General features: G+C 44.4%; 1 protein-coding gene across 2 annotated transcripts in view; it reads left to right on the forward strand.

The window, feature by feature from the left end:
* ARSB (arylsulfatase B) overlaps positions 1–8719 on the forward strand; it is a 143983-nt gene extending 135264 nt beyond the window's left edge. For both annotated transcript variants that reach the window (XM_072958461.1, XM_072958462.1), the window contains 2 exons: positions 2695–2817; positions 3592–8719. In XM_072958461.1, coding sequence (XP_072814562.1) covers positions 2695–2817; positions 3592–3857 — 389 coding nt within the window. In that variant the 3' untranslated portion in view covers positions 3858–8719. The remainder of the gene's footprint in view (positions 1–2694; positions 2818–3591) is intronic.
* The last annotated feature ends 5139 nt before the right edge of the window (positions 8720–13858 follow it).

A 13858-nucleotide genomic window follows, 5' to 3' on the forward strand; every position in this document is an offset into this window, starting at 1 on the left:
TACAGCTTTCCTTTGGCACTAGTCTCTGTCTCTGGGCACATAACTTACAGCCAGTGCTCTGTGCCCGTGATTTCTCCATATCCACAGTTCCACATCCATGCATCCAACCAACCGCAGATCCTGTAGTACTGTAATATTTACTCTGGAAAAAAATCCGTGTGTAAGTGGACCCATGTATTTCAAACCTGTGTTGCTCAAGGATCAACTGTAATAGCTTAATAAATAAATTAGTAAAGTAACCTAAATTCCCTTCAAAGGGGGAATGCATAAGTAAAATGTGGTAGTTTTATATAGTGAAGTATTAGTTAAAAGAGATACATATATATGTATATACACTTACATACATACATTATCACACAGCTCTAAAAACATAGTAGTGGATGAAAAAGCACGTTATAAAGTATGTATAACATAACACATACGTGTGCGTTTCTAAAGTATAAAAATATTATATATTATTCCTTGACACATACATATGTTACTGTATTTTTTAAATGGCTGAAAGATACTCTATGCCCTGAAGTCATGACAGCAGCAGCCTCTGAATCAGTGGATGAAGGGACTGGGATTGAGGATGAGGGGAGAAAGGAGACTGTCATTTCATCTTAATTGTCCTACTTCTTTTGTTAAAAAAAAGCAAGTGTGACAAAATGTTAGCATCTGTTCATTCTGGGTGACGGCTCACAGGGTATTCGTTGTGTTATTCTTTGTACTCTTCTCTTTGTTTAATTCCTCAAAATGAAAAAAATTCAGTTGAGATAACAGCATCTTTTATCATTTAGTCTTAGACTTATTTATCGTTTGGGTATTTTATGTTCCTGTTTGTTTTGAAAAATAAGTGTATATAAATATAAGTATAGCTGAGATGGCTTAATTTCCTTCCTTGCTTATGTTCACAAAGCATACTTGTTTTAATTTAACATTCTTTGGTATCAGAATGTGGTCTTTGGACAAACTTGTGAGGAGTAGATGAGGGCTCGCAGTTCATCCACAGTCTGTGTGTTAACGTACTTCCTATGATAGACGTCCTTGTGCGCCTCCATCACAAGAAGCATCCGTTTGTACTGGAGCCAAAATAGCCATAAACAAACAGAGAAATGAGAAGTCCAAAGATTTCCTCTTTGGTGCTAACGATTTGTTGGTACTGATTGTTAAGACTGAAGGTCTGAAACCACGGATGTTTTTTTGGCTCAGTCTTCAGTTTGCCTCTTCAGGGTCATTCCCACAGGACTACAAAAGAATGGGACCCCCTGCCTTTTCCACCACTGACGGTGCTTCCCACTTTAAACCCTGCGCAGCATGGAAGTCCTGCTCTTGCAGGGTGGGGGACACTCTTCAGCATCCTTTATATCACGATGGTGATGCTGGACAGATGGTGGAGAGTGATCTCACACACCAGCTATGAGCCGTTGGAAGGGCAGCCTGGCAGCCCTTGAAAGTGCACCCAAGATGATTGCTGTGACCATATTTGAAAAGTTAATGGATAAATGTGGATTTAAGACAGACTGAATATTACACAATTAGGCCCTAAGTTGAGGCTTTTAAGCAGGCACAGGTAGGAGTGAGGTGGGGACCTGCATACCTTGTGGTCAGGAATCCACCAGGGTCTTCAATTAGAGTAGAACTCAGCTCTCTTGTGCTGCACCTCATTCGCTCCTCCTCACAACCAGGCAGAGGAGGAAGTTATCCGAAAGAAACTGAGCATGCTCAGTCAGACCCTTCTGTTTGTCTACTTTTGGAGCCAGCTTGTCCGCAGCATATATGGCAATACTCTGGTTGGCTCTGGGCTGTGTGCTCTGAGGGAGCCCAGTGGTTGTCCAGCAAGATCAGTGATGATTGGTTTAGTCTTTCTAAGTCAAGGGTCAATTATTAGCAAGTCCTCTCTGCCACAAATTTGAAGCTGTGTTCTCTCCAATCAACTTTATCAGTAACAAAAGCAATATTTTTCACTCTATCTGTCTGGCCTCTACCTCTCAGTTGGTTCTAAAACTTGAGAGGGTAAGAAGGAGCAGGTAATATTAATTGTTCCCCCCAAAATCTGATGATCAATTAATATAAGACCTCAAGATGATAGATTAATGTAATCCATGATGCCAACCAATGATTTATATACCAGACTAATTCTTAACCCAGAATTATCGTGTCTGAATAGTTAACTGAGCATTGCTTGCTTACTTTTAGATTTCATAAGTGGGGCCAAAAAAAGTATACGTGTACGATTATCATGGCATGCTTGAACTCTCATGGCTTGAGACAGACTCCATTAAAATGTGCACTTTATAATGTCTTATACTATCTACAGAGGTATAAGTATACACAGAAAATGTATTTATGGAATTCAGTCATTTAAAAGCAAAACCACAACATACCAAAAAAACAAGCCAGTATGCTGTCGCAGAACACAGCTCCATATGGCCAGCTGTACGCTGGCAGAACGTAGTGGTTTTAAGGATGAATTAGTGTTCTAATCTCTTTGGGATTTCCTTTATATTTGTGGTGGTTTATGACTGACGTTTAACATAACTGTAGCTTTCTGTTTGTATTTAATAGAAGATTCGTTTCTGTGGCGGGACACACATTTACGCGCCAGAGTTGAATAAAAGCTACTGTTCGGCAAGAGGGGTATAAAATGTTGATTTATAACGACACATTCCAGTAACAGTGATCTAATTCTTCCAAACTCTTTCTCCCCAGGTCCTGGGAACAGCATGGCTCCAGCAAAGGATGGTTCTTCTCTTCCAGAGCATTCAGCCTTCAACACATCTGTCCATGCTGCAATTAGACACAGGAACTGGAAACTCCTCACGGGCTACCCAGGTAGAATGCTTAGCTTTTCCCACCAGGACAGCAAGGAAAACTTTACCAAAGAACAATGGCCTTTTGTAAAACAGGATCTCTGGGGCTGCTGAGTGAGGAGGAGGAGTGTAATCTGGTTCTGAATTTTAAGCAATTGAGAATTAACTGTAGGGGTGGAGGGGTAAGAGGAAGAAAGGCAGCTCTAGTGCTTCGTGGAAAATAAGTTTCCAATCTGTGTGGCCGTCACACACGGCACATCCAGCTAGCAAAGAGAACCTCTGAACGCTTCATCCGCAACCCATGGTGTAGCCACAGGAGGAGGTGGCTTCCCCTGCGCACATTCTCTAAAAGTGACATCTTTTAAATATGTTCCTGGTATGTGGGATGATGGTTAAGACTGTGATGCAGTTAAGCCATGTTTATAATGAGGACATTCTTGGCTGTCCCCTATGTTGTAAGATACTTTAGCATCCCTGGCCCATGACCACTGAATGGCAATCACACCCCCTCCCCCGCCCAAGTCACTGTGAAGACTTAAAATTACCTCACTTCCCAGTCCCCCCGCTACACACATACATGCATGCGTGTTTCCAGACGCCCTGGTGGTGAAGCGGTGAGGTATGTTTAGTTAAAGCCCCAGAGGTCAGAATCTGAGGCAGATCTGGATATAGGTCACAACTTTGTTCCATGTCCCGACCCAAGCCCTGTTCAGCCTTGTCCCGCAGACTCCTTCCTTAAAATTAGAACCTGCCTACAATACTTCTCCCCCAATAAACTATTATATTTCTTCACCAGGCTGTGGTTACTGGTTTCCTCCACCGTCTCTATACAATGTTTCTGAGATATCCTCACCGGACCCACCGACCAAGACCTTCTGGCTCTTTGATATTGATCAGGACCCCGAGGAAAGGCACGACCTGTCAAGGGAATACCCACACATCGTCAGGCAGCTCCTCTCCCGCCTGCAGTTCTACCAGAAACACTCAGTGCCTGTGTACTTCCCGGCGCAAGATCCCCGCTGTGACCCCAAGGCCACTGGGGCTTGGGGCCCTTGGATGTAGGATTCCAGGCAGCCCGACGGGGGGTGGGGTGGGCAGTGGTGGCTAGATATTCCTTCTGTTGCAGGTTGGACTTCAGGCCTTTACTGTGTGACTTGTCTCATCTGTTCTCTCATCTTGGGCTCACCTGGCCCTTGTCTGGCTCCTAAACCACATGTAGGTGTCTCACTTCAACCCCTAGTACATTTGAGAAGCTGATAAAATCTGAACACTTCTGCTTTTGGCTGGGGCATGTGTCCAGAGGAGGAGAGGGTGACTGGGTTCATCCTCTTTCTCCTGAACTGTGGGACCGCTGGGAAGTCGAATTGCAATAGGAAGTTCTCGAGTCCTGGAGGCCGGAGCAGCTGGCTCTTTTCGCCTCACAAGTCATATGTTGGATACCCCTCTGCCGATAGCTGGGTTTTATTAGAGTGACTCATGTTTCTTGTAACAAATGAAAGGAACAGACAGTTGTTAATGGCTCTGCTGGCCAGAGGTTCTCCCTGGCTGGGAGAGATCGTGTTCGGGCATTCCATGCGAAGAACTCGCCTTGGTTCGCCCCTCGCTCACGCATCTCACCACTCACCTCGTCCCTCATCCCGTCATAGAGCATAAGGCTCGTTTTGTTGTTGAGACCGGCGTGGCAATATGCCTGCTCCTTGTTTTCACTTTTACAATAGAGGAATGTGTTTTTACCCCCAGGTTTTTTCCCAGCCATTGCTCATTTTGTCTGGACTGCCTGCAAGCCCCAACCCCCTTTGTGGTTGTTTTTCTACCCTTTCTTCTGACCCGGGAGTCCCATGCCTGGGAAGGCAGCTTTGCTTCTCCACTTTGGGCACCACTGGTTTCTGGAACTCTGCTGAGGCCTGCCTTCCGTTTGCCCCTGACACTGAAGCTAGAGCGCTGCCCAGAGAGGGAGGTGCGTCTGGCTCTGTGAGCACCCTCTCGGCGGACGCCCAGAGGGCTGGGTGGGCAGGGCTTGGTCTGTGTCATCAGTTTGCTGGCATTTTTCCTCATTTCATGGAGTTTATTCTCATGATCGTGGCTGTCTCATTAGATATCCAGTTGCACTGTTGTTACCTCGCAGTGAGGAGAAACCTGGGGAAGGGATAACCTTGTCCTGAGATGATGGAAGTGGGCAGTTTGAAAAAGAAAATGGCCAGCATCTGGGATCCTGGGCCTTGGTATTGCAGAAGAGGCGCATCCACGTTTCTCACATTCTCTCAGCTTGACTGCTTGTGCTGAGGTTCTGAGGCTGGGGAAACAGGATGCACAGTTTGACCTGCTGGCTCTTTCTCAGTCCCACCAGTGTCCTAACAAGGACCAGTCCAAATTAGCGCCAGAGAGTGTCAAACTCAGAGATATATGTCCAAAAATTATCTTCTTTTTTACATTAGCTCCACAGCTTCATTCACTGCTGATCACCAGTGCCTGGCACACAGAGGGCACTGAATACACTTTAAAAAACAATGAATGAGTGAATGAATGAATGAACAAATGAGTCAATGAGAAAGTCTCACACCATGAAAGGTGCCAGGCCAGTGAGCTGCATGTGGGGCTGAATATAAATATCTTCCATCCATGGCTTTTCTGTTCTCAAGCTGCCCATCTGAGGCAGGAGCCCAGTTTGCATATCTGGGCAGTCTGGGACATGCCATGGTCAAGTTGTAACATCCTCTGTTTCCCCCCCTCTGGAGGGAGATATGCCTTCTAATAGTACCCTTTTGCCAATAATCCTCAGTTCTGTTCTTCAGAGGACACTAGAAACTAAAACCACCAAGTAATGAGATAGTACATTATGTAACAGTACAGCCATCCTTCAGTTCAGGAGCAATAATCTCTGGTGACGACTAACTTGTGTTAAAATACAACGAATGGAAGGAAATGGTGCTAGAACTAATGACACCTGTTACTAACCTGTCCTCGGCTCCTAGGTTGGCATACAGCTGGCCAAAATGCTATTACCTCTCACTCCCAAGCCTGTGGCTATGAACTAACTGAGCCCAGATGTTCCTTCTGGATCCGTCTAACCCCGGAGCCGCAGGTACCACTAATACTGTAAGATTGGAAGCCATCACTACATGACACCTGTTTGCTCCCTCTGCTGTTCTCCCAGCAGCCGTTCCCAATTCTCGTTCCTTGACTGCTGTGTACATATGTGGATGTTCTGCACTCCATGACTCTAAAAGGAATTTTAAAGACTGATTTTTTGGTAAACCTTTGATTGGAGATTTTGTATTAGCTGTAAGAGAATGCATCTCATTAGATTTTCTTATTCTGTACAAGAATGTGAACAGATTCATATGTTGTCATTAGAAGTATGAATGGTGTTTCTTTCTGAATTTGTTTACCTTTAAAGAAGGGTTTTATTTTATTGTTTTTCTTTGTCACTTCATGACTATTCCAGATTTGGGGGGCAAAAAATAATCTTTTAAAGTGCATCGGCTGTGAGTATGGGGTTTGCATGTGGGAGGTGAAAATGTTCTGGAAGTAGCGAGTGGTGATGGTTGCACAACATCATGAACACACTTAATGCCTCTGAATTGTACACTTTAAAATGATTAGAATGGTGAAATCGATCAATTTTCAGTTATGTAGATTTTACCACAGTTTTTACATGTGGCCCATTTTATGGTATGTGAATTACAACTCAGTAAAGCTATTAGATAAATAAATACAGCAAACAGTATCAGCGGTAAAACATACGTGTCGGTCATTGCCCCCCAAATACAGACTGTAACATAGGATATTGGAAGAAGCTCAAGAGAGGGTAGGAGTAAATATAAAGTGACAGTAAGGGAGTGTGTTGGTTCTCTACTGGTATATAGTAGACGGCCTCAAAATGTAGCAGCTTGAAACAGTGAAGATGTCCTATGTCACACATTATATAAGACTCAGGACTTTAGGAGTGGCTTAGCTGGCTGGTTATGGCTCAGGGTCTCTCATAAGATTGTAGTTAAGTAATTGGCCAGGGCTACAGACATCTGAAGGCTTGACTGGGTTTGGAGGACCCACTTCCAAGATGACTCACTCACAAGGCTCTTGGCTGGAGGCCTCAGTTCCTTGCCCTGTGGGCCCCTCCATGGGCTGTGTGTATAATCAAACACACTGCAGTTAACTTCCAGCAGAGCAGGTATTCCAAGAGGGAGAAAGGCAGAGCTGTGGTACCTTTTATGACCTGGTTTTCAAAATTGTACACCGTCACTTCCACCATTTTTCACTTCCTTAAAAAGGAGTCACTGAGTCCAGCCCATACACAAGAGGAGGAGAGTTAGGCTTCACCTTGTAAAGGAACTGTTAGATTTGTGGACCTGTTTGACACCACCACAGACAACAGGGGAGAACTGACAAACGTAGCCTCCTGGGGAATCGACTGTACAGTCAAGTCCACGTGCATTTATCAAATGCTGCTATTTGTAAAGAGAGAGTGGGAAAAGCTTCCAGCTTCGCTGTTTAGGGGTAGAGTGACCATGGAAAAATCATTTCACCCTCTGTGCCTCAGTTTATTTCCTGGTAAAGTGATGGTTGAATTAGATAATCCCTAAAGTCTCATATATGCACAGAACAGTGCCTGGCCCATAGTAGATGTTCAGTAAATGCTGGTTGATTGACTCTCAACTGACTGAACTCCAATGCAAGGGTGTGAAATAGTACTGTGCTAAAAATAGCCTGAGATTGTACTCAATCTTTAAAGAAAATCATTCATTTTTAGAAGTATTATAACAAAAACTAATTTTTTAAGTGCTTGCTGTATGTCAGGCATTGTACTAGGTGCTCTAAAAAGGATTATCTTGTTTAATATAATTTTAAAATAACTAGAGGTAATGTTTATAAAATCTGTTCCATCTTAATTGTAAAAGTTTTCACTTCTTACATTTTTTAAAATATCCGGTCTTTTCCCAAGCATAAAATTACTTAAATCAAGAAAATAAAAAAGAAGAAATATTTTTTGTCTTTTTAAAAAGTTAATCAGAGAAATAATCCAAGTGTCCACCAACAAATGGATAACAAAATGTGGTATAGCCACACAGTGGACTATTATTCAGTCATAAAAAGGAATGACGTTCTGACACAGGCTGCAACATGGGTGAACCTTGAAAACATTATGCCAAGTGAAAGAAGCCAGATGCAAAAGGACAAATATTGTATGAGTCTGCTTTTATGTAGTATCAAGAACAGGCAAACTCATAGAGACACAAAGTACTTAAGAGGTTATGAGGGGCTGAGGGGAGGTGAAAATGAGAGTATATTCAATGGCTAGAGTTCCTTTGGGGTGATTAAAAAAAAGTTTTGGAAGTAGTGGTGATGGCTGCATAATACTGTGAATGTAATGAATGTCACTAAACTGTATACTTAAAATTGTTCAAAATGGCAAATTTTATGTTATATATATATATATATATATTTTTTTTTTTAACCACAATATAGACAAATGGAGGTGGGGAGGGCATCAGAGAGATCCTGGACTGGGAAGTAGGGGGAAAGTAGAAATCAGCAGAGGAGTGGGTAGGTCCTCCAACCTACTTGAACCAAAGTAGCTGCACTTCATTTTATAGAGAGTACTTCCATGTAAGACAGAACTAATTTGGTGATAGAATTTAGTCCTTTCCCGGGGGGGGGATGCTGACTAGGGAAGGGCATACTGAAGAATTTGGGGGTTCAGAAAGTGCTCTATGTCTTTATCTGGTGTCTTTACATGGGTGTATCCATATGTAAAAATTCACTGAGAGGTATACTTAATGCACTTTACAGTTTATATGTTATACCTAATTAAAAAGTACTTTTTAACAAAAAATATCTGCTCTCAGCGCAGAAAGAGCATGTTACCAAACTGTACTCGGAACACACAAACATTTGTTAATAAAACATTTTAAATGCTGCAAGGAGGTATGCTATTTGAAGAAAATTTTTTTGTGAATCCTTTCGAAAACACAAATTTGGGGGTTTTGTACTTACAAAACCTGAATACATCAATTTGAGTTTCCTAAACTGAGATTTTGCTACCCAGGTGTTCCTGAAGGAGTCATAGCCATATATTGGTGCTGGGGGAGGGGCACAGAGACCAGGAAATGACACAAACAAAACTGAAGGTATGGCCTCTGCCCCTAAGAGCCTTATGATTGGATGTTGTGGTATGAATTTTTTTTCCAGCTCAACAGTATTTTAAGAACATTCCAGCCAATACTAAATGTATTGAAGTAGTAATTATCCTTCCCAATCTCCACGTAAACTTTAAAATGTATTTTTTTTTTTTTGTCCAAGCAGAGAATAGTCATCGCTTGTATGGATTGATTAATTTTCAGGCCATTGAGAGACCAGCCTGCTCACCCTGGCTGTCACCCTTACTGATCACCAAGAGCAGGTAGGTTTGACTGATGTAGAGGTAGGTACCTGCCACATCCCTTTCACTTTTAGCCCCATGGGAGCCACCTACCAGATGGCACAAAGCAGAGGAGGAGAGCAGTGCCTCATGCTGCCCTGGGCCTGACGTCAGGGCTCTGTGACCATCAGGGAACCGGAGAGACAATTTCATTCTCAAACTAATTCACCCAAGTAACCAATCACTGAGGTTAAGATCTTTCATTTAATAAGCTTTATTATTTTTCTGACAATAGAGATAACACATATCACTGTAAGAATTTTAGAAAATACAGAAAACACATTAAAGAAAATTAAGCAATCGATACACCACCCACCCAGAGATAGCCATCATTCACCCTTTTTACACCCCTATAAGAGAGTATTTAAGTAACCCCCTTGGTTGGTTTCCATATCCCACTGTACCCAACTGAACCTTCATTGGAGACTCAAGATGGTAGATAAATAAAATATCTGCTTTTGGAAATCTTAATTTTAATCCCATGAATGAAGCATAGATGATCCCAGGATTGTTACCCCAAAGGGACATAACTTCTCCCCACTCCCCTTCCCTCCCTCCCTCTCCATGAGTCTCAACAGAGGACCTGGGCACAGAGGGGCCAACCTGCTGTCAATCAAACCGGCAAATAGGCACCAGCCTCTTGTTCACACTAGCATCTTACTGAGCAGAGCAGAGGGGCTCGACATAAACATGCATGCTCCTCCTCTCGTAGGGAAACAGGAATTACTGTGCTTTTATTTACTTTAAATGAATCTTGAATTGCCCTTTTGCCAGCGTTTTGTAGCAGAGTCCATACTGGGATACGTACTGGAGGCCAGGACAGGGGCAGGAGGGGTGCATCGGATCAGACCCCACTCCCAGGATCAGACTTAGCTACCAGGGAGCACAGATGGGAGGCCCAGCAGACTGGAGGAGGAGGTCCCAGACAGGGCAGAGAGGAGGGGGCTCAGAGTCAGCGGAAATGCCCCTTAATGCCTGGCAAAGGAATTCATTTTACCCGAATTTTTGCTTCTTGTTTCCTTACACCCGTGAGAGCAGTGAGTTCTTTCTGAACTATTTTTAAATTTGATTAGAGGATCCTCTGAATCTGTGAAGAAAGCAGCTGGTTTGGTCTGAAGACCACCCAAAAGGGTGGCTGGTTTTTCCTGGTTGTTAAACCAGGGCTTGAATCAAAGTGTTCAGATACAGGTAACAGAAATATGTGGCCTCAACATACGGGACCAGGAGACGGGCCCCTCCCGGGGGACCTGCCTGTGTCCTGTCACTGAAGTCCTCAGAAGCTCCTTCCCCCCAAAAGTGATGTGAACTCTGCAGGACCAGGAGGATGTCCCCACAGCCCCATGCAGCTCCCCCCAGACCTCTGTGGCTCACATAGGCTGTGTTCACTGCTGGGCATCTTAATGTGGTACTTTTCTTTAAATTCACATCTTTACCAGAATAAGTAATTTAAAGAGATGCTTCTTTTTTTTAACCACCATGGTAAGGGGAAAACTAATGGCATGGGTAGTCATAAAAATACATACAATAAATACTTCCAATAAATAAATATGTTGCTATTAAATTGGAGCTAGGAACTGTTCGTGGCCTGGAAGGAAAGATAGAGTATTGAAGAATGAATAACCTTTTCACTAAATGATTCAATGTCATGAGTGCCAAGGCCGTGACTCAGGCAACACTGGCTTGGAGACAAGGATCCCTGAGGGCCGGCCTGCCGTCTCTGGGGTGTGTCCAGGCCCCACGGTGGTGCTGGGTGTTTGCTCCATGGTGACTGGTAACTACTTGGTGATGTGCTACTGTCCCTTCCGTCTGCCATTTCCTCCAAGAAGAATCACAGCTGCACGTTTCTTCTAACAGTTTGTTTTGCTCGTGTGCCTGGAGACCCCAAAGCAAGGGAGGCATTTGAAATGAGTTAAATGTATAAACACAAGAAGAAACCAACATACACATCCTCTTTAATACCATAGGAAAATCACAGAGGATCCCACCAAAGGAAGAAGCCAGGAAAGTCAATAAATAAGTTGGAGGAGATGCAACATACAGAGATGAAATAAACACTGAGAGGAAGAAAAAAGAGGCAACATGGAAGTTCTTGGGCTCAGAAGTTCCCTGAGCCTCTGTTTCCAGGATTGCAATCTGTGGTCCCAGGGATCATAAAGCCACCCTCCCAGGAGACTCGGTGTCACCAATGCCTGGAAATGGCTCCTGACCTGCCTCACAGCCTGCTCAGGCCCCCTGGGTGCCCACGTGGGCCTCATCTAGGTACTGTAATTTAGCGCATCAGCTGTGTCATATCTTGCTAATTATAGGGGCAAGGCAAGGAATTAACCTTCCTGGAACGCCAGACACCATTTTACTTTTACAATAGCTACTTAACTCCTCGCAGTAATATCTAATCACTAGGTAAATGGTTTTGCCATTTTAGAAACCATCTTGCGTGAAGTCACACAGCCAGTAGAGTTGGAATTGGAGCCCCCGTAGCTCTTAAAAAGCCCTGGCTCTCTACTATGTTTCCCTGCAACCTCGGGTCCTCACCTTCCCGCCCTTCCTTTGTCCTGTGCCTTTAAGGATTATTTGTAGGAAGTCCTCTTCTGACCACTCAGGACCGGGGAGGCTCTGGTGAGTGATACTTAAAGCTAGAGTTAAGCCCATCAGCCCTGCACAGGGCCTGGGGTGAGTGGAGGGCAGGGAAGCCAGTGAGGAGGCTAGCGGACCAGTTTAGTAAGAAGTGATGACAGCGAAAGAGGTATGAGAACAGGAGGAGAAAACGCTAACTGGAGGCTTAGAAAAGGAGTTGGGATTAGCCTGGAGAGGAAGTTTATTAATGTTTTTCATATATTTCATAGGAAAAGCGCCTTCCCCTACACAAGTCCCTGAGGCTGGTTACTATCCTGTGTGTGGACGCACAGGCAAAACCAACAGCACCATGCTGATTGCAGGAGGAGCAGGACGATTTGCAGGTGGGTTCTCCAAGCACACTGCAGCTTCTGGTGCGGGTGCTGCCTGGAAAATGGAATTTCACATCCAGTCTTGTTCTATGACCCGTTAGCACCAACCAGTTTTTCACTTTTAGTTACATCAGTTACCATCTTGCCGAATTCTGGAGGAGATAATGGTTCTTACTAGCAACTTCCTAGTGGTTCTGACCGACTACTGTCCTTTATACAAAATCAGTAGAGCCTCATTCCAGCTCTGTGTTTAGGGCTCTGAGATGAAGAGTAACAAACCCTTCAGATACATGGGATATTTTGTAAAGTTCTATCGTCATGATTTATCTTTGGGGATTGGGATGATAGAGGTAATGCGGAGGTTACCCTGTGTGTGTGGACTTTCTTACTAGGAATACTGTTTTGTGGGTATTGTTTTCTCTTTGAAAAGAGGAACAAATAATGACTACGTTTAGGTTCAGATGATATATTTTGGTTTAAAATGTTACAGAAATTAGAGGGCTCCGTACTAAGTCAATGGGGCCTGATTAGAGAAAAGCTTTGATTTCTATACTTAAACGTCGTTGCCTGAAGTCAAAAAGTTAAGCAGCTGAGCCATGATAATTACGCCCACAACTCCTCTTAAGGGTTGGGAAGAAAAAATGTCTGTGAGAGGCAATTCCCTGCGTCTCACGCAGCAGTGGTGGGAGGTGGGGGGTGGGGTCTACCCCTGAAGGCAGGATCTGGTCTGGAGCTGCAGGAGCGCTGGGCTTCTGCTGGCTTTTTACTAAGTTATCCCCATGATCGCCCCTGCGCTGACTCACCAGTTACCAAGCACAGCCAAGCCAAGGTGTAGCCAGTCCGTCCCCAGACCAGGAGAAAGCCTTCTTGGGGCAGGGATGGCAGGAGGGGGAAATGCCATCACGCTCTCTTCCTGTCACTAGCATTTTACGTACAACACCAGCAGGGAGTAGAACTTGACCTTTGCTTATTATTACACAATTTAAAAATTCTTGCTTGTTGGACGGACCTTAAAATGGTCCATTATTTTGTGTTTTTTTCCATGCCAGGAGATTAGAATTTTCCAAATATTTATTGGCCCCTATGGCTCTTTGTTGAGTGGACTGATCAGCCCCCTCTCCCCTCCCCCATCTCTCCCGCCTGGGCCTAGAGGAGGGGGAGGGGGGGGACAGGAGCCCCAGTTGAGGCTAGTGCAAGGCACAACCAGCCTTTGTTTGGACCTGAACCGTCATCTCAGCTGAGGCTGCTGGTTTCCAGGTGGTGCCTCTCAAGTGGTCAATTGCCTCTGCTTTACATTCAGTCTTTGGACCCGCGTCAGGAGGCAGGCCAAAGTAAAGAGGTAGAGAGGGAATGGGCAAGATCCTCTTCCTTTCTCGTGGACAGAGCCAAAGTGAGACTTGTGAGCCCCCTGGGAAGGCTAATGATTTGGCACCCCTTTAAAGTAATGTTCTTTTAAGATTGGAATATTAATATTGGAATAGGAGCACTGGACGCTGGGGGGAGGGGCAGAGCTGAAGAGGGAAAGCCGCCGGCCAGTCGCTCCTCTGTGATTGAAAATTCAGTGAGTCTGGTCCAGTGGCACACCCCACTTGGCAGAGCACAAGCCCTACGGGCCACAGACTCACCCTTCTTAGAGGCAGTTTAACAACCCCATGCCTTATGAAGCGTACGCCTTGGGGTGATCACACCCCTGTAGGCCA

The sequence above is a fragment of the Vicugna pacos genome, chromosome 3 (genome assembly GCF_048564905.1).
Source record: "Vicugna pacos chromosome 3, VicPac4, whole genome shotgun sequence".
NCBI lineage: Eukaryota > Metazoa > Chordata > Mammalia > Artiodactyla > Camelidae > Vicugna > Vicugna pacos.